General features: G+C 52.2%; 7 protein-coding genes across 7 annotated transcripts; 3 read left to right on the top strand and 4 right to left on the bottom strand.

Annotated features, from left to right (window-relative positions):
• Nucleotides 1–759: 759 nt before the first annotated feature.
• On the top strand, nt 760–2583 carry N7496_006216 (uncharacterized protein; the record flags this gene model as incomplete). The annotated part of the gene is made up of 1 exon (XM_056699145.1): nt 760–2583. The coding sequence occupies one exon, from the start codon at nt 760–762 to the stop codon at nt 2581–2583; it is 1824 nt and encodes a 607-aa protein (XP_056554558.1).
• A 650-nt stretch (nt 2584–3233) lies between these two features.
• N7496_006215 (uncharacterized protein) lies at nt 3234–6440 on the bottom strand (the record flags this gene model as incomplete). The annotated part of the gene is made up of 5 exons (XM_056699144.1): nt 3234–3547; nt 3604–3725; nt 3811–4931; nt 5023–5997; nt 6063–6440. 5 exons carry the CDS (start codon nt 6438–6440, stop codon nt 3234–3236), a joined length of 2910 nt encoding a protein of 969 aa, XP_056554557.1.
• A 1323-nt stretch (nt 6441–7763) lies between these two features.
• On the top strand, nt 7764–10403 carry N7496_006214 (putative actin binding protein; the record flags this gene model as incomplete). The annotated part of the gene is made up of 4 exons (XM_056699143.1): nt 7764–7968; nt 8036–8223; nt 8291–10213; nt 10317–10403. The coding sequence occupies 4 exons, from the start codon at nt 7764–7766 to the stop codon at nt 10401–10403; spliced, it is 2403 nt and encodes an 800-aa protein (XP_056554556.1).
• Nucleotides 10404–10968: 565 nt separating this feature from the next.
• N7496_006213 (dynamin-related GTPase DNM1) lies at nt 10969–13507 on the top strand (the record flags this gene model as incomplete). The annotated part of the gene is made up of 3 exons (XM_056699142.1): nt 10969–11067; nt 11138–13126; nt 13193–13507. The coding sequence occupies 3 exons, from the start codon at nt 10969–10971 to the stop codon at nt 13505–13507; spliced, it is 2403 nt and encodes an 800-aa protein (XP_056554555.1).
• Nucleotides 13508–13840: 333 nt separating this feature from the next.
• On the bottom strand, nt 13841–15321 carry N7496_006212 (uncharacterized protein; the record flags this gene model as incomplete). The annotated part of the gene is made up of 4 exons (XM_056699141.1): nt 13841–14844; nt 14909–14925; nt 14985–15010; nt 15082–15321. The coding sequence occupies 4 exons, from the start codon at nt 15319–15321 to the stop codon at nt 13841–13843; spliced, it is 1287 nt and encodes a 428-aa protein (XP_056554554.1).
• Nucleotides 15322–15956: 635 nt separating this feature from the next.
• On the bottom strand, nt 15957–18547 carry N7496_006211 (uncharacterized protein; the record flags this gene model as incomplete). The annotated part of the gene is made up of 2 exons (XM_056699140.1): nt 15957–17732; nt 17828–18547. The coding sequence occupies 2 exons, from the start codon at nt 18545–18547 to the stop codon at nt 15957–15959; spliced, it is 2496 nt and encodes an 831-aa protein (XP_056554553.1).
• Nucleotides 18548–18954: 407 nt separating this feature from the next.
• N7496_006210 (ELMO/CED-12 family protein) lies at nt 18955–21234 on the bottom strand (the record flags this gene model as incomplete). Its single annotated transcript, XM_056699139.1, has 3 exons — nt 18955–19406; nt 19485–20862; nt 20968–21234. The coding sequence occupies 3 exons, from the start codon at nt 21232–21234 to the stop codon at nt 18955–18957; spliced, it is 2097 nt and encodes a 698-aa protein (XP_056554552.1).
• Between the last annotated feature and the right edge of the window lie 367 nt (nt 21235–21601).

The raw sequence follows: 21601 nt of genomic DNA, 5'->3' as shown, positions 1-21601 counted from the left end.
TTTGAAAGGGCCTTGTTGGGATGAATTCCATGTAGTGCCTAATTAGGTTATATTAATACACTAAATTCTGATTACCGGTATGTTACGATAGTTAGCTAATTATAACGTGTTAATACAACACACTAGTAAACCGCGCTAATTGTCCCTCCCGCGACGGTGAAGGGGATAATGAATTGAACCCTTAAAGAAAAGAAAATAAGTCGCTTCGTATATACTAGTGTATTATAGAAAGAGCGCTGGATCGGATCACTAGATTATCACCTGACCCACCTTATCTCTCTTACATCATTGGACGGAGGAACTTACACCGAGCCCCTCTTCCAGTTCCACTTCCCTCCTCCACCTAAGCTTCCCAAGGTTGTCAAACAGCCCCCCTACCCAAACAGCCTCTGCAGGCCTCTCTTTAAACCGTTACATCTCTTGTGACTTTACACCTGCAGAGGGAGCCAGGGAGAGCTACGACTGTTGGCTTTGGTGCGAATTCCTCTGCTTCTCAACAGTTCTACGTGGCGTCGTCTCTTGGAAAGTTATCCTTGGTCGCTATCATATCGATCCAGTCCCCGTTATTACACCAAGTTGCGCCCGCTTCCCACTCCTGTCATCGCACCACGCCCTATTTCTTCGACCAAGCCAACATTACCAGCGCCTCTCACCGATGAATGGGCAGACGGTCATCCAAATCATGCCATCTCCTACCAATCGATCCCAATACTAAGAGCATGGTGCTAGTGGTGCCGGGTTGCGCAGTGGTCGTCGAAAATGGGCCCTCAGTCTTCCGCGACCCAGTTTCAACCAGCCCGGGCCCCATCCCCGTCGTCTTTTACCGTCAGCCTCGATAATGATCACAAAGAAACCCCCCTTTCACCGGAGGTAGCTCGACAGCAAATCATCGAAACGAGAACCCAGCAGGGAGACACCCCCCACCAGCGGCCGCGAAGATTCCTGGCACAGCCGATAGAGACATCCTCTCGGAGCGTCCAGACACAAAATAACTTGTCAGATGACCGTCAATCCTATCGACCCGGAAGCCTCCGAAATGAGGTGAACAACTCCGTGGAGCAACAACTCCACCGACCCGACAATCCTCCCCGGAGATTTTTACCACAGCCCATTGAGACTAGCAAAGCTAGTAACCAAGGCGTCACTGGTTCTAGACCGAGACGATTCAAGCCCGAGCTCCTCGAAACTGAACATCGCTCGGTCAAGGGGGCAACGGACAACCCTTCTCATCGACAGTTTGTCAACTTTGGTCCTGCAAAAGCTGGCTTGGAATACCTAGGAGATCGGCCAGGCCCTACCTCTCGTCTGACTCCCCCTCGCAGCGCCTCATTCGACGTCCCAGAGTCTAGGTTCTCGTATGCAAACTTGCTTCGTCGCCATGAAACCAGAAGACATTCCTTTCGAGTCCCAGATCTCCCGTCAATCCCATCAAATAGCAGTGAAAGCTCAGATACATCCTGTGAAACACCATCCTTACCTCCCCAGAAGTCATCGGTGAAGCTAGTACAGTCCCGGAAAAACGGTCAATTGAACCGGGAAAGTCGCCCCAGCGAATTTTCTGGGTATCTGTTGTCTCTGGCGGCTCGATCGGCACAGAAAGAGCTGAAAGAGCAGGCACTTGCTGCCTTTCCAAACGAGCAAGTCTACCAGCCAGTGGACCATTTTGCTATTGATGAGGAAGGTGGTGATTCAGAAGATGACGAGTATCTGATCTATCCCCAGCCACACCATATCAAGTCCCGTCGGCAATCCTCGGCAGACCTTTCCTGGGAGCTTGAGTATATGCGTCAGCATAAGGAGGAGGCGGAACAACGATTTCGGGTCATGGTGTCCTCCAAAAACCTGGACTTCTCGTCTCCCAGTCATAATGCGGCCTCCAAAAATCGTGGGCCAAGTCCCCCAATGCTAGGTGTCGACCTAGTTCTACCACAAAGTTTGTCCCCGGATGGAACTCTTTGCGAGGACTCCCCGTCCGAGACCAATACCCAGGGGCAACAGGGCCTCTGTAATGACTGCGGCGGTCTCTGGTGTGCAGGAGACCAACCTGAAGAGGGGCGCGGAGCAGGTCTTTGGATGGGCACATGCCGTAAAGACGAGGGTTTTGAGCGAGGATCGCAATTAATGACTGGGATCATGACCCCTATGATTGAGTGTGAAGAATTCACCTTTACGCCCAATTCCTCATTGGAGTCCCATACGGACTCGAGAGATCCAAGGGGCAAGCAGTCCCAAGGCATGAGTGGTCCAAGAAGAAAAATCGATGGTGAATTCCACGATGGCTTCGTGACGCAGATTTACAATTATTTGTCTCTAGGGTATCCATGCGTTGCCCGGTATTATGACTTTGAGCTTAGCAAGATTTCGGGAATCCCCCTTGAAGATCTGCGGCGAGATGATCTTTGTGCTGATGCTCAGGGCTATGTCGTAGCACCGCTTGACAATCTGGCAGTTGGGTGTGTTCGATGGAAGGCCTTGCGTCTCTATATCCACGAATGGGCCCGCCAGCAGCCGAACATGGTAGAAGATGAACCAAGCCTTGAAGCCTGGGGGGTCCCGGAGCGGAGAGGGAGCTGGGCGATTTGAATACGCCTTCGAATATGGATTGGTCCGTTGGTATCGGAGAAAGGACTTCTGTTCCTTCCTTGTCATTTTTCTTCTCATTTTCTGTTTCTTGGTGTAATTCTGGCTAGTATTTTTACTGCTCCAAAGTGAAACATATGGTAATTTGTTCAAGTCCTGTTGGCAAACCGTACCCGCTAACTTCGTATACTATCCTCTGTCGTCGCCCCCTTCGTTGCAAAGCTCACCTTGCAAGGTTCCTATTTTCCTTTTAGATCTTGCTCGATTGCATTGATTACATAAAATGTTTTCAAAATTGGTACATCTCTTCGAGATGTGAATGATAAAATTAGAAGGCCTAGCGTCTACGTGCATGCTGTGAGAAAGTAGAGCTACGAATATCCATATGACATGATTTATCATTACATCTAAGATTAAGATATTGATCATGTATTCAATGTGCCAGTAGCCCTTCCTATTGTACCTATTCCATGTACCTGTTCCACAACGACCGCGGTGGCTGTCGTTCCGTGATGAGGCTAAAGACCCTGTATATATAGCTTGGACGTCCGAATAGATCTGAAAAGACCATGACTCGGGACGCCTGACATTCTCGTAACAGAGGACATAAGAATGTATTCATCGTCCTATTTAGTAACATTTAGTCAATGCCTCTACTCATCACAGGCGGCTTGAGCGAGCATACTTCCTCTTCGAACCGTTTCATGAACGATGCCTGGGAAGATCGTCTGTTCGGGTAGACCATCCGGGCTCGTGCCAGTGGCAGTGTTGCCACCAAGAGATGTGGCCGATTCACTTCTCGCAAGATGGGGTGACGAGAGTCCGTGGGTTGCCGATGAGGTCGGCATACCTTGAGCGGTACCTTGTGGTTCCGAACGGGGATGACCAATGGAATCAGCGGGTAGACGCGGGCTCTGTCCTTGGCCCAAGAACACTGATTGTTTTCCAGGAGCCGTTTCGGAAGTGACTATTGAATGTGAGTTGGGCCACCAACCAGTGAGCGACGTTAGACTAGGGTCGTACCGCTATTCTTGGATGATGGCGAGTATGTAGGCTTCACAGATGCCTGATTGGCAGTATGGAGTAAACCGGGAGCAAGAGCATTTCGCTCATCCGTGCCTGGACCTTGAGAATAGCGCTCGATCCTAGTACCATCCGGTCAGTATTCTTTCAACAAGGACGGTGCGCTTGTCGCATCATGCATCATTCCAGATGTGGGATTGAGCTTACAGGGAACGTTCTGCCAGCAGAGTCTCATGCCGGAATGCCTCTCGAATGTCGGGCACATTGCTCTTAGCCACATTATTCCCAGCCACACCAGGAAGACCACAGTCCGAGCCCAACCATCTCCTTTTCAAAGACAGCTCAAATCCACTTTGATCGACGGAGTGCTTCGCAAGCTCGCACATATCGACGGCGCTGAACTTGTAGATCTGGGCAGCTACCGAGTATTCTTCAATCAGAGGCTCTTTGGTGAAAGCAAATTGCAAAGGATCATCGGTGGACAAGGACACATTGAGACCTCGCTTGAAGAAGCTGGCACAGGGGTTCTTGTCATAGGTCAGGAATAAGGCGTTGTTACTCAGAGGCGACATTGCAATGCCGATCTGGTCCAGGTAGTACAAATATTGCAGCAGAGGCACTTTTCGCAGCAGGATACCATGGCTGATGCTGTGGCAGCACAAGAAGCCAACGGCCAAATGATCGGGGTCGCCGGCCTCACCGCAATGCGGCCGAAGGACGAAGGTGTTGAATCCTCGACGCTGCCGCCAGTTGTTGAGAGACGCAATATTGGCAAACATGAAGTAGATCCAATAGCTGTAAGGCGGGTTTTGCTTAGTGTTCCATTCGCGGGGAATGGGATACTTGCGGTAGAACCGACGTTCCGCCTTGCTCTCATCATCGACACTATCAAATCCAACCACACGTTGTAGGAAGACATGAAGCTTGGGATGACTGGAGGGGTCCTTGGTCACTTCGAACAACGGCTGGAACACGTTGGTGATGACTTGTTCGAAGTTCTCCATCATCCCGCTTGATTTGTACACGTCGTACAGACGAGGAACCTGAATCAGCCATCGAACGTTGGGAGAAAACAGCTTGTTATCTACCACCCAGGCAGCAAGCTTGTCCCATTCTTGGATGGATCGTCCATAGATCGAGATTCTCCACTCAACCATTTGATACTTGCTGGACTCCAAATCAGAGATCACTTCTTTGGTTATTTCCGCCAAATACCGACCCTTAATATAGTTATCGGTCTTCAAAAAGATCTCACGAAGGCGGGATTCTCCAACTGGATTATATTTGAGGTTGAATTTGTCGAACCGGTGGAATGAATCGGTGTGTGCCTGTAAACTTCGATCAGTACGACAAGATATCATACACAGCCTTTCAAGGTTGGGCTAGAAGGAATAGGGGCGGGTTCAAGGGGGGCCTTACATGCATATCAAGGGTATCAATACTCAGGTCGTAGGCAGTCAAGTTGATACTTTCGAAGACCTCGCGCAGTGTGAGATGCTTTCCATCTCGAAAGAGGACTACTTCGTCGGGAGATTTGCGCATTTTGCTTTTGATGAAACGAAGGAGATGTTTCTGGTTCATGCAGGCCGAATGGTGGACGTGAGTGTCCACTTTGCGGACGTTGTAGAAGTCTCGATGCGGCACCTTTTTGCTGTCTGCGATCTCTTGATACTCATTGAGCAATGCATATAGTTGGAATTTGCCCTCCAGATACGACAGACGTTTGAATGCAAAGCTTTTGGTCGGGCCGTCGGTGGAAACATCGACCACTGCATCCAGATCCATGTAGAAGTCACGCAGAGAGGGGATTTGCACCACGGGTTTCTGTTCATCTGCGGCAGTCTCTGATTCATATACTTGATAGACGCTGCTGCCATCGAGGCGGTATGTCCAGGAGGATTGTTTTGGAAGGGGCTCCAGTTCCGTCATGTCAAAGTCTTCACCAATGTCCTCGCCCATTTTTCGTTTCTTGCCTACCAGATCGGAGGGACCCCCGACATTACCAGGCTGGTACGCCTTGCCCTCGTCCCAGGCGGGCTCGGGGGGTGGAGGGTAAATCTCCCAATCCTGTTCATTCCTTGGGTCGTCGCCAGGTCGTTGAAGGGACAGCGCCATGTATTTGGACCGCCGGTCTAGCAGATTTTTGATCTTGCAGTAGATGGCGTTCAGTTCAGACGTGACGGCATCGCCTCCAGGCGCAAACCCAGTTGCGCCCTGGGACAATCCAATCCCCAGACCTAACCCATGGATTCCCTCCGCGGCTGGCGTCGCGTTGAGATATGATCCGTGAGAGGGATGAGCTCCACCTAGGGGCATAGCGTGGCTTCGTGCGGAGAGATCTGCGGCCAACTGACTGTTTTGAGCCTGAAGTGCTGCTCCGCCGGCCTCGTCGTGCTGTAACGAGGATCCAAGGTGCCATTCAGGTTCACCCGCGATCGAAGATTCCCGTGTCGCCTGACTCTGTTGCAATGGACTGGTGCCGGTGGTCGTCGTCCCCTTGGACTCGTACACGTCGGCGACCGCTGGGCGTCCTGCGGGTATGGGGCTAGCCGGGGTATCCCCTTCGACGCCGACGACAACTGGTGATGCTGATAGAATAGTTTCGCCTCGGCGTGGCTCATGGACTTCTCATAGGCGTAGTCATATGTGGCCGTCTTCTGCTGAAGATCTCGTGGTAAGATATCCGCTGCCGAGTCCTGAGGATCCTCTGGGGTTTCATGGGTCATGAAGCCAGTAGAGTCCTCCTCGCCGGAGTCCTCAAGGGAGAACCCATCCGGGCGCTCGTTAACGTTAGGATTGAGATTTGGACTGGACTTGTCGGAATCGGAGAACCCCATGATGGTCGAGGGGCTGTGGCACCAGGAGCGTGGAGGGGGGCGGAGGGTTGGTCCTGGGACCAGAGGTTAAAGAGCTTCGTGGACGGCAGATAGATTAGGGCGATGAGGCAGGAATGGGGGGATTCGAAGGAGGGGAGGTAGAGCCTCTGGGAATCTATCCGATCATTATGAGAAAGAGAGGAAGCTTTGGTTTATTAAGGATAAGAATAATGTTGGCGTATCTAGAATTTTTTTTGGGTAAAGGCGGAGAAGATGCCTATGCTGATCCACCGGTGAGACGGGCAGGGGCAGAGGGGCCGATTACTATTGAGTAATAGAATATGTACGAGAGAGTTGGATCCGATTGGGATTATGCAGTGGAGCCTAACGAGATATTCTTCTCTTATTGTACTTTGGAAGATATGCTTTTTGCTGTACAAGTGAGGTGCTACTATAATACTTTGTACAAGAGATGTATTGGACTGGTTGAAACTAGAGTTATCTATATTAACGTTATCATTAGACCCGATAGAGGAAATACTATTCTATACTAACATCCATACTAACGGACTATATAAGTCAATAATTTAATGACCCTACCTATCGTACCGTACGATAGACTACTATAGACTTCATTAGACCATCGATCTAGATCTTTAACGTCATAGCGATCAAGCTATCCCCCCATGACTGCTCCGGATATAGCATGTTATTACCGATCCTATGAGTACTGCTAATAAGCTTGAATCAATAGATATACTGTATAACATACCAGTACCCATTCAGTAACTACTGGATTAAAGTAAATCTACAAGCTCCAAGCCCGGCACTAAACCTCGAAGAGCTCAAAAGTGGGACCTCGATGGTCTACTTTCTTCCTAGGCGACCGTCATTCTTTCCTCCCCCAAAAACACCGCCCGCCTTTCTCACTTCCTCCCCCCCCCCCCCCCCCCCCCCAAAACATCTCCACCTTCTCTCCAGACCTTCCTACCTTTCATCCCTACCCTTCCTGTGACTAGCTTCCTTCTTATCTTCTTCCCCAATATCTCCGATTCTCAATTCAAACCTCGAGTATTCCCAGGTGGCATTCTCTCCCCTCACCGTGAGTCTGGAAATCCCCCCCTCCTCCCTCTAAACAAAACATCCCCCTCCTCGCCGCCTACGTCAACTCTATTCTCCTCGTGGCCTTTAGCTGCTCTCCACACCACCGCACCATCCGCTCTGCCTTCGACCCCGGAGCACCCATTTCCTCGACCAAATACACACGTTGAAATGCGCATCTAGCTAATATTTTATCCTACGTGGTAGCCCTCTCTTCATTGCCGCCCATATCCGCCAGAAAACATGGCCTCCCTGAACCTCTCCACCAACGGTCCGTCGATATCGAAAAGCTACCAGTCGGTCGTCAACGCATCGCTTCCTACTGGTGCTGCCGCATCACCAACCTATGGCCACTGGGCAGTCTTCTCCGTTTCAACTCCGCTTGTCAATGCCTTCCAACAAGATGCGGGTAACAAGGAGAGTGTTTTGAAGGTCCAGAGCTCAGGAGGTCGGTTCCCTCTTCTCCTCCCAGTCTGTCGAGGAAACTGGATTTGGCGCTGACAATTAGCCTACAGATGGTGAATTGGAAGATCTCATCGAGGAATTCTCCGAAGGCCGGGTGCAATTTGCCTACGTGAAGGTGACAGATCCGAACACGGGGTTGCCCAAGAACGTTCTCATCGCATGGTGTGGCGAAGGCGTACCGGAACGGACAAAGGGTTATTTTACCAGTCACCTTGCGACCGTTTCCAAATTCCTACACGTGAGAGAACCTCTTATATTTCTTACGTGGCTTCGTATGTCTGTACTGACGCGAATTACTGGTCCAGGGGTACCATGTCCAGGTCACAGCTCGAGCTGATGGCGACCTCTCCCCCGCAGGCATCGTTCAAAGAGTGGCAGACTCCTCGGGCGCCAAGTACTCAGCCGAGTCGCAGACACCCGTTGCCTCGACCACGTCCACTTCGACTGGCCCTCGACCCCCGGTTGCCAGCAAACCAGTATTCACCCCCACCCGATCTGGTGGGATTGCCCCGACTCCGATCGCCCGCACCATCCCTTCTGCCTCCTCCGCCAAAGTGGATGATGATGGCTGGGGTCCCGATGCTCCACCAGTGACTCGCACGCAGCTCGAGAAGGTCAAGCCCGCCTATCAACCTACTCGAGTGAATCTGCAGCAATTGAAGTCAGAGAACCAAACCCCGGCCCGTCCGGTGCCCCCGCCGGCCACCCAAGACCAGGGTGATGTCGTTCGAGGAGGTTACCAGCCCATCGGTAAGGTCGACATTGCGGCCATTCGGAAACAAGCAGCCGAATCTGGACAGCTGAAGGACGACCGACCTGCTCCGGTGAAAGGATCGTATGAGCCGATTGGCAAGGTTGACATCGCTGCCATTCGGGCTAGAGCGCAGAAGCCCGACGAGACTACGGATACGGGAGCTATTCCCAGCCCGGCACCTCGCAACGAGCCGACAACGTTGCCCGAGCGGCCGGCCTCGAACCAGGCTGCTGGGCGCCTCACGGATCTTCCAAAGCCCAAGGTTGCCAACAAGTTTGGCTCCGGCCCATCGTTCCCTGGCACAAAGCCACCTCTCCCTGTGGGCTTGGGTGCCTCGACTGCCAATGCCCCCGCGCAGATTGGCAGCGCCAGTCGAACCTTTGCAGACCAAGGCGGCAAGACTCCTGCCCAGCTGTGGGCCGAGCGAAAGGCCAAGGAGCGTGGAGGAGCGATTCCTGCGGCGGAACCGAACCCGCAACCCATCCAAAGCCAGACCAGTGGCCAGGGCGAGTGGAAGAGCTCATATACCGGCAAGTCATGGGCCACCGTGCAGACAGTTCAAGATGCATCTGATTCGTCTCGGGCCGCAGATGTCAAGGCCTCTGAACCTTCCGAGCCCCAGGTAGCCGAGACGGAGCCGCCATCTCACGTTCACGACATCCGTAGCCAATTCGCTGCTGTCGAAACTGCGCCACCAGTTCCCCAAGTTAGTCGCCCAGTTCCCCTGCCTGGGTTGACCACTCAACAAAATGAACCCGCGCCTGAGGCCGAGTCCGAGACGGAGCCGGAGCCCGTGCCCGAGGCTCAGCAAGTGCTGCCTACGCCGCCACCGCAGCCGCGTTCCCCAACTCCTCCCACCCCTCCTGTTAGAGAGAGCTCTCCTATCCGTGTAGCAATGCCCGTGGGTCGCAGCGTGGCCGATGCTCATGAAGAACAGCACTCCCCACCCCCTGCCATGCCCATTCAGAGCCTCCAGGAGGCTGTCCCGGATGAGAATGATTTGGAGGACGATACGCATCATGATATTGGTCGGGCTGCTGCCGAAGCTATCGTCGAGCCCACTGTTGGAGAGCAATCTGCCGCTGGCATCCGAGCCATCGTTCAGTTCGACTACGAGAAAGCAGAAGATAACGAAATCGAGCTTCGTGAAGGGGAAGAGGTGACTGAGATCGAGATGGTTGACAAGGACTGGTGGTTGGGAGTTAACGTCCGTGGCGAACGGGGCCTATTCCCTGGCAACTACGTTGAGATTGTCCAGGATGGTGATCATGATGATACTGCCGCCGCCGCTGCTGCTCACCATGTTCCAGAACCCGTGTCAGAGCCGGAGCCGGAGCCTGTAGCGGCCCCCGTGCAGGACGCAGGAGCAGCCGATGGAGGATCTCATCACCCGACTGCAACTGCGCTTTATGACTATGAGGCCGCGGAGGATAACGAGCTCAGCTTCCCCGAGGGAGCAAAGATCGTCAATGTGGTATGTGTTGCTTCTCCCCCTTCCCTCTCTTCCCCTACGTTTTCCTATGATGAGATCTTGCTTCACATCTCCTTTTTTTGCCGAATGCTAATTCAGATATCAGGAGTTCCCCGACGACGACTGGTGGCTTGGAGAGTACCATGGAGCCCGCGGACTCTTCCCGGCGAACTATGTCGAGCTGGACAAATGAGCCTCCCCGTGTCTGGCGTCATACGCGGCTACCTAAGTAGCTAGCCGGATGTCTTTCAGCTCATGCAAATTCTAAGCGAGCGCGTGTATATAAAACAGCCTTGAATATCTTTTTTTACTGCAACAACCAACCTGGGGATGCTATCCATGTCCCTTTTTAGTCTTTGCCAATATGATGCATGTTGACTGCATTTGATCCAATGTCTTTGTAGTGAGGCTCAGTGTTATATCTATGTATAGTAGCAATCTAGCATCACAAATCGTAAAATAATCATAATCCAAGACCACTTAACTACTGCAATGGCGAGTGTTCGAGCCGTGGAAAGGCGAGCTCCTCCGACGTCATGCACCACTTACATAATCTCCGTCCGCCTGTAGTCCAGATCACGTGCCATGCAAAAGCGCCCATAAACAAGTGCTGGCCCGAGGCCGATTCCGTGCCCGGCTCCGTGAGAGAGATCTTCGTTTACAACCTCGAGGGCAGTCTCAGTCTGCCGATATCCTCCCCCTCTTTTGTGAGCCGCTGCCCTTGACCTTTGTGGATATCGGCCTGCCGTTCTGCCAAAATGGCGTCGTTGGGCGATGACCTGCTGGTCACCGTGAATAAGCTCCAGGACTTGGTGTTCAACACTATTGGCAATGATTCCCTCGATTTGCCTCAAATTGTAAGTGATGAGCACTTGCTACGATCATAGACACGTCCAAGTCGCGTCGCAGAGCTAACGGATTCCCTAGGTCGTGGTCGGTTCTCAATCGTCTGGCAAGTCGTCCGTCCTGGAGAACATCGTGGGACGAGACTTCTTACCACGCGGTAGTGGAATCGTTACTCGGCGTCCCTTGATCCTCCAACTCATCAACATCCCCAGCGAGCGCCCCGATAGGCCCGAACATGACGAGGTCCATGTCCCGCACACCCCCGCCAGCGTGGCTGGCCAAAATGAATGGGCAGAGTTTCACCACCTCCCTGGTCGCAAGTTCGATGATTTCTTGATGGTGAAGCAGGAGATTGAGGCAGAGACGGCGCGCATTGCTGGTAGCAACAAGGGCATCAACCGACAGCCGATCAACCTGAAGATCTTCTCCCCTCACGTCTTGAATTTGACCTTGGTGGATTTGCCAGGCTTGACCAAGGTGCCCATTGGTGACCAGCCTTCCGATATCGAGAAGCAGACCCGGACTCTCATTTTGGAATATATCGCCAAGCCGAACAGTATCATTCTCGCCGTGTCTCCTGCCAATGTCGACTTGGTCAACTCGGAGGCGCTTAAGCTAGCCCGCCAAGTGGACCCCATGGGCCGAAGGACAATCGGAGTTCTATCTAAATTGGACCTGATGGATCATGGGACCAACGCCATGGATATTCTGTCTGGTCGCGTTTACCCTTTGAAGCTGGGCTTCATCGGTGTTGTCAACCGCTCGCAGCAAGACATCCAATCTGGGAAATCACTTTCGGAGGCTTTGCGCGCTGAAGCGGATTTCTTCCGTCACCACCCAGCGTATCGAAACATGGCCAACCGATGCGGCACACAGTTCCTGGCGAAGACCTTGAACTCCACTTTGATGGCGCATATTCGGGATCGCCTGCCAGATATCAAGGCACGTCTCAATACGCTGATGGGCCAGACTCAACAGGAGTTGGCAAGCTACGGTAACAAGCAGTTCAGCGGAAAGGAACATCGCGGCTCTCTCATCCTGCAGCTCATGACCCGCTTTGCCTCATCATTTATCTCATCCATCGACGGTACCTCTTCTGAGATCTCAACCAAGGAGCTCTGCGGCGGTGCCCGAATCTACTATATCTTCAACGAGGTCTTTGGAAACTCTTTGGAGACGATTGACCCCACACACAACTTGACAGTCTCGGACATCAGAACTGCCATCCGCAACTCAACAGGTCCCCGACCCAGTTTGTTCGTGCCTGAGCTGGCCTTTGATCTGCTAGTTAAGCCGCAGATCAAACTTCTAGAGGCACCTGCCCAGCGGTGTGTCGAACTGGTATATGAGGAGCTCATCAAGATCTGCCACACTTGTGGCTCACAGGAGCTCCTGCGGTTCCCCCGACTCCAGGGCAAGCTCATCGAAGTCGTGTCTGACCTTCTCCGCGAGAGGCTAGGCCCCTGCTCTGGCTATGTGGAATCTCTCATCTCCATCCAGAGAGCCTACATCAACACCAACCACCCTAACTTCCCCGGTGCCGCAGCGGCCATGCATTCCATCATTCAGAACCGACAGGAGGAAGAGCGAAAGGCTATTCTCGCCGAGGAAAAGCGCAAGCGTGAGAAGCGACGACTGAAGGAGCTTGGATCGGCTAACGGTACTGCCGGCACACCTGATGACGAGGACGCACACGCTGAATCCAAGTCTCACAACCTTCCCATCCGGAACCAATCTACTAAAGGCGCACGAAGCATGTCCCCTCATGTTGGACGGGTCGCCGAGAATGGCATTGCTGCTACTTTGAATGGCTCTCATGCCAACCACGCGGCCGGATTTGGTGCATCGCACACTACTCGTGATTCGTTTTTGAACTACTTCTTTGGCAAAGAAGGCGGCATTCCCAGTCCCGCGCCGTCATCTCAGTCGGCCCTGACGCGACCCGTGACCCATCACAGCGAGCCAAGCATTAGCCAGAGCCTTCGTCGTCCGGAGGTTCGGTCACCCGTTATGCCCTCTGAAGAATACCCAGCACCCCCAAGCGAGTATGGCGGGGATATTTCTGCTTTCGTGAGTGTTCACCCTCCCTAATTCCTATCTGGACCCTTGACTGACTGGTTCCGCCCTCTCCTCTAGCCTCATGAAAACGCAGAGCCAACCCTAACAGATCGCGAGATCCTCGAGACCGAGTTGATTCGTCGTCTGATTTCTTCTTACTTCAATATCGTGCGAGAGACCATCGCCGACCAAGTGCCTAAGGCTATCATGCATCTACTAGTCAACCACAGCAAGGACGTTGTGCAGAACCGACTAGTCAGCGAGCTCTACAAGGAGGATCTCTTTGGCGAACTGTTGTACGAGGATGACGGCATCAAGGCTGAGCGGGAGAAGTGTGAGCGACTCTTGGAGACTTACAAAGAAGCTGCCAAGATTGTGGGCGAGGTGCTATAGACCTGAGAAGGATGCTTTTATGGTGGAAAGATCTTGCACCTTGTTTGATTATCGCGATGTGGCCGCTTTCTTTTTTCTTCTCATTTTCCTCTCAAGTTATGTGGATGTACAATTATATTGGGCCTTTGATGCACATGTGCTCTTGATATACTCATGGCTCTCTTCTTTTTTATTCCGAGGATCATCTTCTCTTCTAGCCCTTTTGATCCTACCGCTTCGTATGCTGAATATCTATATAGTCTAGTGTAGGTATATGAATGGCACTAGAGCGGGCTGCTATGCTAGTCAGAATTGACTTTGGGATGTCCATGCTGCTTTTGATCCAGCAGTACCTCACTGGGTCTTCTTCAAGCTGGTCTTCCTCAATCGTGCTCCCTCGAATCCATACAGACCACCGCCAACGGTGACCAAAACCGCTCCGACAAGGACACCGGATGCCAAATCATTGCCGAACAGGTAGATCGAAAGTAGCAACGAGACAAGCTTGCGGATATTCAAAACCACAGTAACAGTCAGGGAAGAAGATTTGGCAGACAACAGGTGGACTCCCCGAATGCAGACGTACTGCGTCAGGGCATTCATAAGCAGGTAAGCCACCTGGATCGGAATCTTGTCGAGAACAGGTGCAATCGATTGGTGCTTCTGAGCAGCCGCCATTATCGAGAAAATATTGTTGGTCAAAATGCTGGATGAAGTTTCGCTAACATTTCGAGCAGACAGTGTTGAAAGCAGCGAAGGAGTAGATGCCACGACACGCCACTGTGATAGTAGCTGCGGATAGCTGGTCAAGAACAAAGGTAGCGAGAGGGTGTGCGAGTAGAACAGAGCCTCCTTCCAGTGATCACGGCCATATGTGCCATATAGTCGGTCTGCGTAGATTCCCTGGAACGCGGACAGAATCATAGCCAAGGCAAGAATACTGAATCCAGTGGCCGTGGTCATCAATGTCACGTCACTATCGGTTCCTATCTCGATCGACTGGCCCTTGGCCTGCGCATCGGCAAGCGCCGCGGCGGCGACGCCGGCTGTAAGCAAGGCCACAGCGAGAATTTGGCCGCGAGAGTACCTCCTTCCGTTATATGCGTATCCAACGAGCATGGAAGCCACCGGACCACCGGATCGGAGAATGATATGAAGCGGGACCGAGATCTTATAGGCAAAGGCCCAATTGTTCAAAAGATTGACCGACACAAAGTACGCGGTATAGACCATCCATGAGCGGAGCGGGATCGCTCGAGGGCTCATGAACAAGGCACCGGGGCCGGCCGAGAGGGAAAGGAAATGTGGAAGTGTAAAGAAGGCGCACAGAATGAACTGGGCGAATGTGATCAAGGGACCTGCGCGGGGTTAGTTTAGATAAAAGCGAGTACTTGAGAAACGGGCCATTCAATTGAATCATACCGGCTGTAGGTTGCTCTCTAGAGCGCGAAAGTCATGTCAGTCTAGGGTTTCATTTGTATCCGCGGGATACACTTACTTGATGATGGCTTCGAGGGCAAAGACCTGAGCAAGATGTCAGCTATCGGCTGCCATCGAGATCGCATCCATGGCCACATATTCCACCATGGACTCACATTTGTGCAGCATCCTCCAAAGATGAGCGAAGCCATCAACAACATGTTGGCCCAAGAGGGCACCGTCGCATGCGCCACCGCCGCGACCATTCCTGAATCCTTCTTCGTCTTGGGCTTTATGGTGTCCGACGTGAGCGCCGGCTTGACAGCCGTAAACCCATTTGCGTGTCCATTGGCACCAACTCGTGGAATCGTGTAGGTATCCGGTCTCCGCTTCACGGAGTCGGTATCATTGATCATCTTGAGTGGACCCCGAGGTCAGTCGTGGTGGGCGTGGAGAAAACGAGCGGCTCGCGTGAGGGGACCTGCTCCGCAATCCCCTGCTCGGCGCGTCGGGGGTTCGGAGGGGTTCGTGGATTGTTTCAGAACCAGCCTGCGTTTCTTTCCACGGTGGTACTCGGTCGGACTCGGAATTAGCTGGTCGTTGCAGGGTGGTCAGGATCCCAATGGCCTGCAGAAGGTGACGTGGTCAGAATAAAAGCGGAGGGAAGGCGAGATCGGCGGAGCGGCGTTTACTCGATTTCCTTTTTGGGCCAACCGCAGATGAATTAGTTCGTCAAGTTATGGTTATTAACCTTAAACTTACTCAATAGACTGACTACCCTCGATTTATTGGTGAGTACACTACTATGTGGGTTTGAACAATTTCTGCGAGGTAATGTGGTAGGTATGAGACTTCCTTACACATCGATCAACTATAGCGGCGTTTCAGAGGTATACAGGCTATCTCCATGCGACCGATTCCTTGAATGGGGATATCTAGCACTAAACAATTTTATGGCTAACCGACACTCGTCTCCACGAAAACAGATTAGAAATGGTGGTCATATTTCATATCAAGATTCGTCTTCATATACAGTTGACATCGGGGCGGCTCAGTCGTCAACAATATCATCGTCACTGAGAATCAGCTTCTCTTCATCTAGTGCAGGCACCGGAGGCGCAAGTGCATTCACGTTGGCTTTGTCTCGAGACCGGGACGACGTCGACGTGAGTTCATCGTCATCGTCATCTATTTCCTCGTCCAGACGTCCCTCCTGGATGCTAGTAATTTGGTTGAGATGCCACCCGTCGGGCTCCTTACGGCGGATCTGAGCCATATAAGGCAAGTGATGGAGTAGTGCATCTTGTCGCGACATCATAGTCACAGCTGACTGCAGGGAACTGTCATTCTTATCCACTGCCGAGTATCCAAGTCGAAGATTTTTCCAGGACTTGACACCGGCAGACTCAGCAGCAGCGCCCGAGCCACGGGAAAGGAGGCGTGAATTTCCGGTAGGGTCTAGCAGGTGTTTCAAACACGAGTCAATGAGACCCTCAATCTCCTCTGTCCTCCTCCATAATCGCAGCGAAGCCGGGTATAGCATCCGATAGGGATCCCTCGCTTTTCGGCCGCTCACAGACGCCTTTTTCCTGTTAACGGGATACGGGAGAGCAAACAAAAGCCCTCGAGCCGCAACTTGAAAGCTGATCTCATCCTGTCGGAGCATATCGACACCAGCATTGAAAGGAGTGGCACCAACTCCAACACCCGTCCTTGCACCATGAGAGGGCCTGGGATCGGCGCTGAGGATATCGCAATCAGATAGCGCTTCAATACACTCATTGAAACTATCTGTGAAGAAGTCACTGTCGCAGGACTGTGGATAATTCTCATGTAACGCATAGATGAATGTCGAGACGTCGGTGCCCGTCTCATCAAGTAGGTCGTTGACTGCAACCTGTGAGACCTTGACACGACGTTGATGAGACAGGTGGTCCGGTGGTGAAGGGGGAATTGGGACATCACTGGGCATTAGACTGGAATCTAAGCGTTTATTATAGACAATTTTGCCCACAGCATGGAACATCCCGAGACTCGCTTCTCGCTGCGAGATCATCTCAAGAGACTCTTGCTCCATCGCTGTCAGGGTAGATCCACCCCGTGACTTTTTAGTTTTGGAGAGACTTCCGCTCCATTTCCCTGCTTGGTCGCCTTTCAGACAGAGAAACTCAAGGGCAGAGAGGGCACTGCGTATGTCTCCAATCTCGGCAATCTTATCCAAAACCGCGGATCCAGGGACTCGGGATCGCCGAGAAGTCTGGGCCTCTTTTTCAAGCACCAGTCGCAGGGCTTTCTGCATGAATGTCGGTGCAATACTATTGAAATCGATGATGGTCGTGCCAACGTGATTATACAATGTAGGCCCGAGTAACCGATGCACAGTCAAGTTATCGGAAATAGATGATGCAGAGCTAAGCAGCGTTTCCGAGACGATCATCACAATAGGCGGGTGCATCCACCCACCTAATGATTGCTCAGTGGATGCAGCAAGATAGCGCTGCAAAGAGGTCCGAAAAGCAGCCAGACTAGAAGAATTCCGGTTGAGTATCGTCGGGAACTCTTCAATGAGAAGCACGCGCTGGCTTCGAGGATGTGCATCACGGCCCTCCTTAGCCTCTACGGTGTCTTCGAGATCCAGACCTCCGAATCGATCGCCACGGCCAAGAAACTCTTCAAAGTGAGTGCTCACAGAGACGTACTCTTGCGCAGAGAACTCTGAGACTGATGGGTTTCGCCATTCAATCAAGTCGAAGTCAAGGGCTTCGGAAAGAAGTGTGATGGTGGTAGTCTTGCCGCTGCCTGCTGGGCCACGCAACACGAGTAACCTCTGCTCCATAGTGTTAGTGAAACATTCTCAATGGATAGTCTCGCCCGCACCGGGCATTGGAATATCCCGGTACAGCCTTGAGAGAGCACACTAACCTCTTTCCGTCTCCCTGCAAAAGCATCCTCCAACCATTTCTGCACATCCGAGACCTTCCTTTTATGAACAGCTATCTCATCCAAATTCGACGGGCCGTATCGCTGCGCCCACGGTCGTTGATCAACTCCCAACGAAGCCGGAGCTGGCGATTGTCGATGAGGTCCATTCGTAGACTCCGGTGGCATTACAAAGCGCTTAGAAGCATGACCTTTTGTTCGTGACGTTGTCGTCTTCTTCGGCGCAGCTCGTTTTGTCTTGGTAGGACCACGGGCAACGGGCGAGTCAATGTGCGTATCTGACTTTCCTCCCGCCGCCAGGTGTTGGGTAAATATCTCATCGTAGGAATCATAGTCGTCTTCGATTATATCGGCGTCAAGGGTCGTCTCCGGGGTAGCAGCGAGCGGGCGTTTCGCCTCGAATTTCTGCGTGGACCATCGCTGTGCTTCCGTTGCAGGTTGGAAAAAGGTATGAAGGGATTTCGATTTGGTTGTCTGAGGGGATGAGCTTGGTTTCTTTGGCGAGACTGATGAGGATGGAGCTCGTGTGAGTTTGGATTGACTGGAGCGCGTTCGAAGATTCTTGGATTTGGGGCGTGATGACAACGCGACGGAGCTGGAAGTTGACGGGCCGAGGGAAGGAGATCTGGATTTTAGTTTCCTTTGTGGATCTTCCTCTGAATGGGTGGATCGGCGTTGTCTCTTGGATGGACGACCGTCCATGATGGGGGGCCCGGGGGAGAAGAGGAGACGAAAGCGCAGAAGGAAGTGCTGCGCGTCCGATAAGCTTATGACGCCAAGCGCCGGGGTCCACTGCGTATCAGCTATCAGCTACGGTCAAATGAGATTTATGTACTCCGTACTTACTATAAAAACAATTCCAATTCCAATTGTAGTCCATTTATGCAATTATTATTTCCGTAATATTTCATATTAAACAGCCTGATACTATGATACCTTTTCACGCTCAAAGACACAACTCCAGTTCCAAGGTTCATAGTGTACTCTTACACATCCGGCCACAGTGGGTATAGGTATATCGACAGGGTTCCAACATCATGAGACAATGACAAGAAAAAGAAAGAAAGAACAAAAAGGCGCAGGAAATTAGGGAATAACCTGAGCCTTGGCTATGCGCCTCCAAAGACATCATAGTAGTAATCCTCGTCCAGTCCATCCCGCACGGGCACTGGAGGGGCTTCACCCGCAAAGGTAGCATCGTCAAATCGAACATTCAGCAGTCGAATCTTCAGTCCATAGTTGCCAACAAGATCAATGAGCTTGGTCGTCTCGGATGTGATAGGTTGCTGGTTGAGAAGCATCAGGAGGCCGTCCAACCACTCGGATGCCACACTGTGGGAAGCCGGTCGGAGAGTCAGAAGAACCACTTCCTTCCCAGTGGACTTGCTGCCCGTTCGTGTATGAGTGTGACTCTTGGAATGGCCTGTTGATGATTGCGCATAGCCATGAATGGTAATTTTGGTGGAAGCCTGGCGGGGTGCAGTTTTCACAGTGGCCGAGGAGGCATGGTCGGGAGTAGTAGAAACATTGGAGACTACAGACGAGACGGTGGACAGATCAACTAAAAGTAAACGTTAGCATGTCACCTCATCGCTGGAGATTGACAAATGATGGGGAAATAAGGAATGCGATAACTCACTCTTTTCTGGTAAAGCATCTAGCTCGGGGGCTCGATCGCCCACCGAATCAAACTCCCCAAAGTGAAGATACCGCCGGTTATGAGACAATTGAACATATTGATGCGAGGCAGTGGACCGAGCAGCAGCCCCCGTCTCCGTCTTGGAGGAAGGCTCCATGGAGAACCAGGCGCCTTGAAGTAGGCATCGAATACGCTGCTCTTTGACAAATTGCAGCGCTTCATGGTGGAGTTCATCGCGAACTTGGCGTAAGTGCTGGCCCCATGCATCCTCATAAGTGAGCTCGAGGAGCTCCATTTGCAGCTCTCGGAGTCGATGGTACTCATAATTTGCCAACTCCTCCTCGATATCCTGCACATCCTTCGTCCGACCGGCACCGCCTACCACAGACTCGATCAAAATGCGAACCAGCTCGACAAGCTTGTCCAGATCCTCAGACTCCGCCGCAGTGGCTTTCCACAGGCGGAAAAAGGCCTGTAACCCTGCGACATGCAATCGCGTCCAGTGTAGAAGCAGAGGCTTGAACAGCTTATCAAAGTTGGACCGTGATTCCAACATCATGTAGTTCTTTGAATCATCCATCTCAGACTTGTCCACCTCAAAGTGTTCGTACAAGATAGAGGTCACGGCCAACGAGGCCTGGGCAATCGGGCACCGTTGGCGTGCTGGCTTGGTGGACTGCTCTAGGAGCATCTTTTGGAACTCGTCCTGGTGGCTACGAACATAGTCCGCCAAATCCATCATACCCAAGAATCCCACCTCGTGGAACTCAGCCGCAGGACTCTCCGACTCGAATCCCAATCGGCGCCACTTGTCTGGGTGGTGTCGCTTGGAGCGCCGCGTATCATCGCCATTTTCCGAGGTCTCGTCAACGCCACCCTTTGTCGGGTTGCTAGCCAGGTAAATCCCCTTCAGGGCTCTGCGATGCTCCGGTTTCTCTTGGTTCAGGGGAATGTCCCTCCACTTGCGAAGAAGCACCTTTGTGAGCGATTGGAATTCGAGAAGCGGGTGTGCCAAATCTTGGAGAGCCGAGTCCTGCATGAGAACATAGACCGCTCGGATCACCCCGAGGTCTTGCAGTTTCTGAATAAACTTGGGCCACTCGGCCTCGGAGTCGAAAGTGATTGAGTCGCGCATGAGGGAGTTGATCAACTGAAGCGCATTGGCGCACAACGCGTGGTCGGCCGAGGACAGCCGACTCACCAGCATCTCCAAGAACTGAGGATAGATAGCAATGGCTGGTTTGAGGGCCCTGAAACCGAACAGGTCTGCTTCGGAGGCGCGACTCCCCGTGTGTGGATGTGAGACAATGGAGACGAGAATGGACATGGCGCCGCGGAGGATGTTAACGAGGGGATGGGTGACAATCAATTCGACAATCTATGCGACCATGATAGTGATTAGCAGGTAGGCAAAAATAGAGTGAGAGATGATCTCCATGAGAGACAGCATAAGTAACCGCAAAGGTCTGGGGGTTGGTCTTACTCGTTCAACCAACTCCTGATCAACACACTCCCAACCCTTGTCGACCTCAAGCAAGCGCGCGAAACTGGTAAGACTGTACGCAAGAGTATTTCCACTTGCGTGTAGAGTCAGGTATCGCAGGCGCGTCAATCCACCCTCGACAATAAAGATGTCGGCGAAGGATGGGTCGCCGATGTTGCCCTGGAGCTTGAAGACGGCCATTTTGCGCACGGCATCTTCGTCGCTCCCCAGACGCTCCACCAATTCGGCAACATTGACAGTATCCATGGTTGTTGTAGGAACTTCCCCCCAGGGCGTGTTGGGGTCTGTGAAAGGGAAGAAAGGCGTGGAGATTCGGGGGAGGATCAGGGGCGTTGTGGGGCAAGTCGAGATTGGAGCTCGAGTCGAACCATACGAACTCCTTACGAACTATAAACTCTCGACTGTACCGTCTGATCAATTTCATTTATTCTATTAATTGTACTAATACAAAAAGACAATGCTCATAGAACTCATTTTGTATTGTTTTGAGCTCGGCTTCAAGCCGGTGGAATTAAATATTTGCATATCTCATTCATACATGAAGGATCCAATAAGGGAGGAGGTTCGTGTTTCCAATCCAACTTCTTCCTCCTCCCTTGGGGGGAATCTATAA

This window comes from Penicillium cataractarum (genome assembly GCF_028827025.1).
Source record: "Penicillium cataractarum strain IBT 29864 chromosome Unknown utg000005l, whole genome shotgun sequence".
NCBI classification, from domain to species: Eukaryota; Fungi; Ascomycota; class Eurotiomycetes; order Eurotiales; family Aspergillaceae; genus Penicillium; species Penicillium cataractarum.
This window is presented reverse-complemented; position numbering and strand designations above follow the sequence as displayed.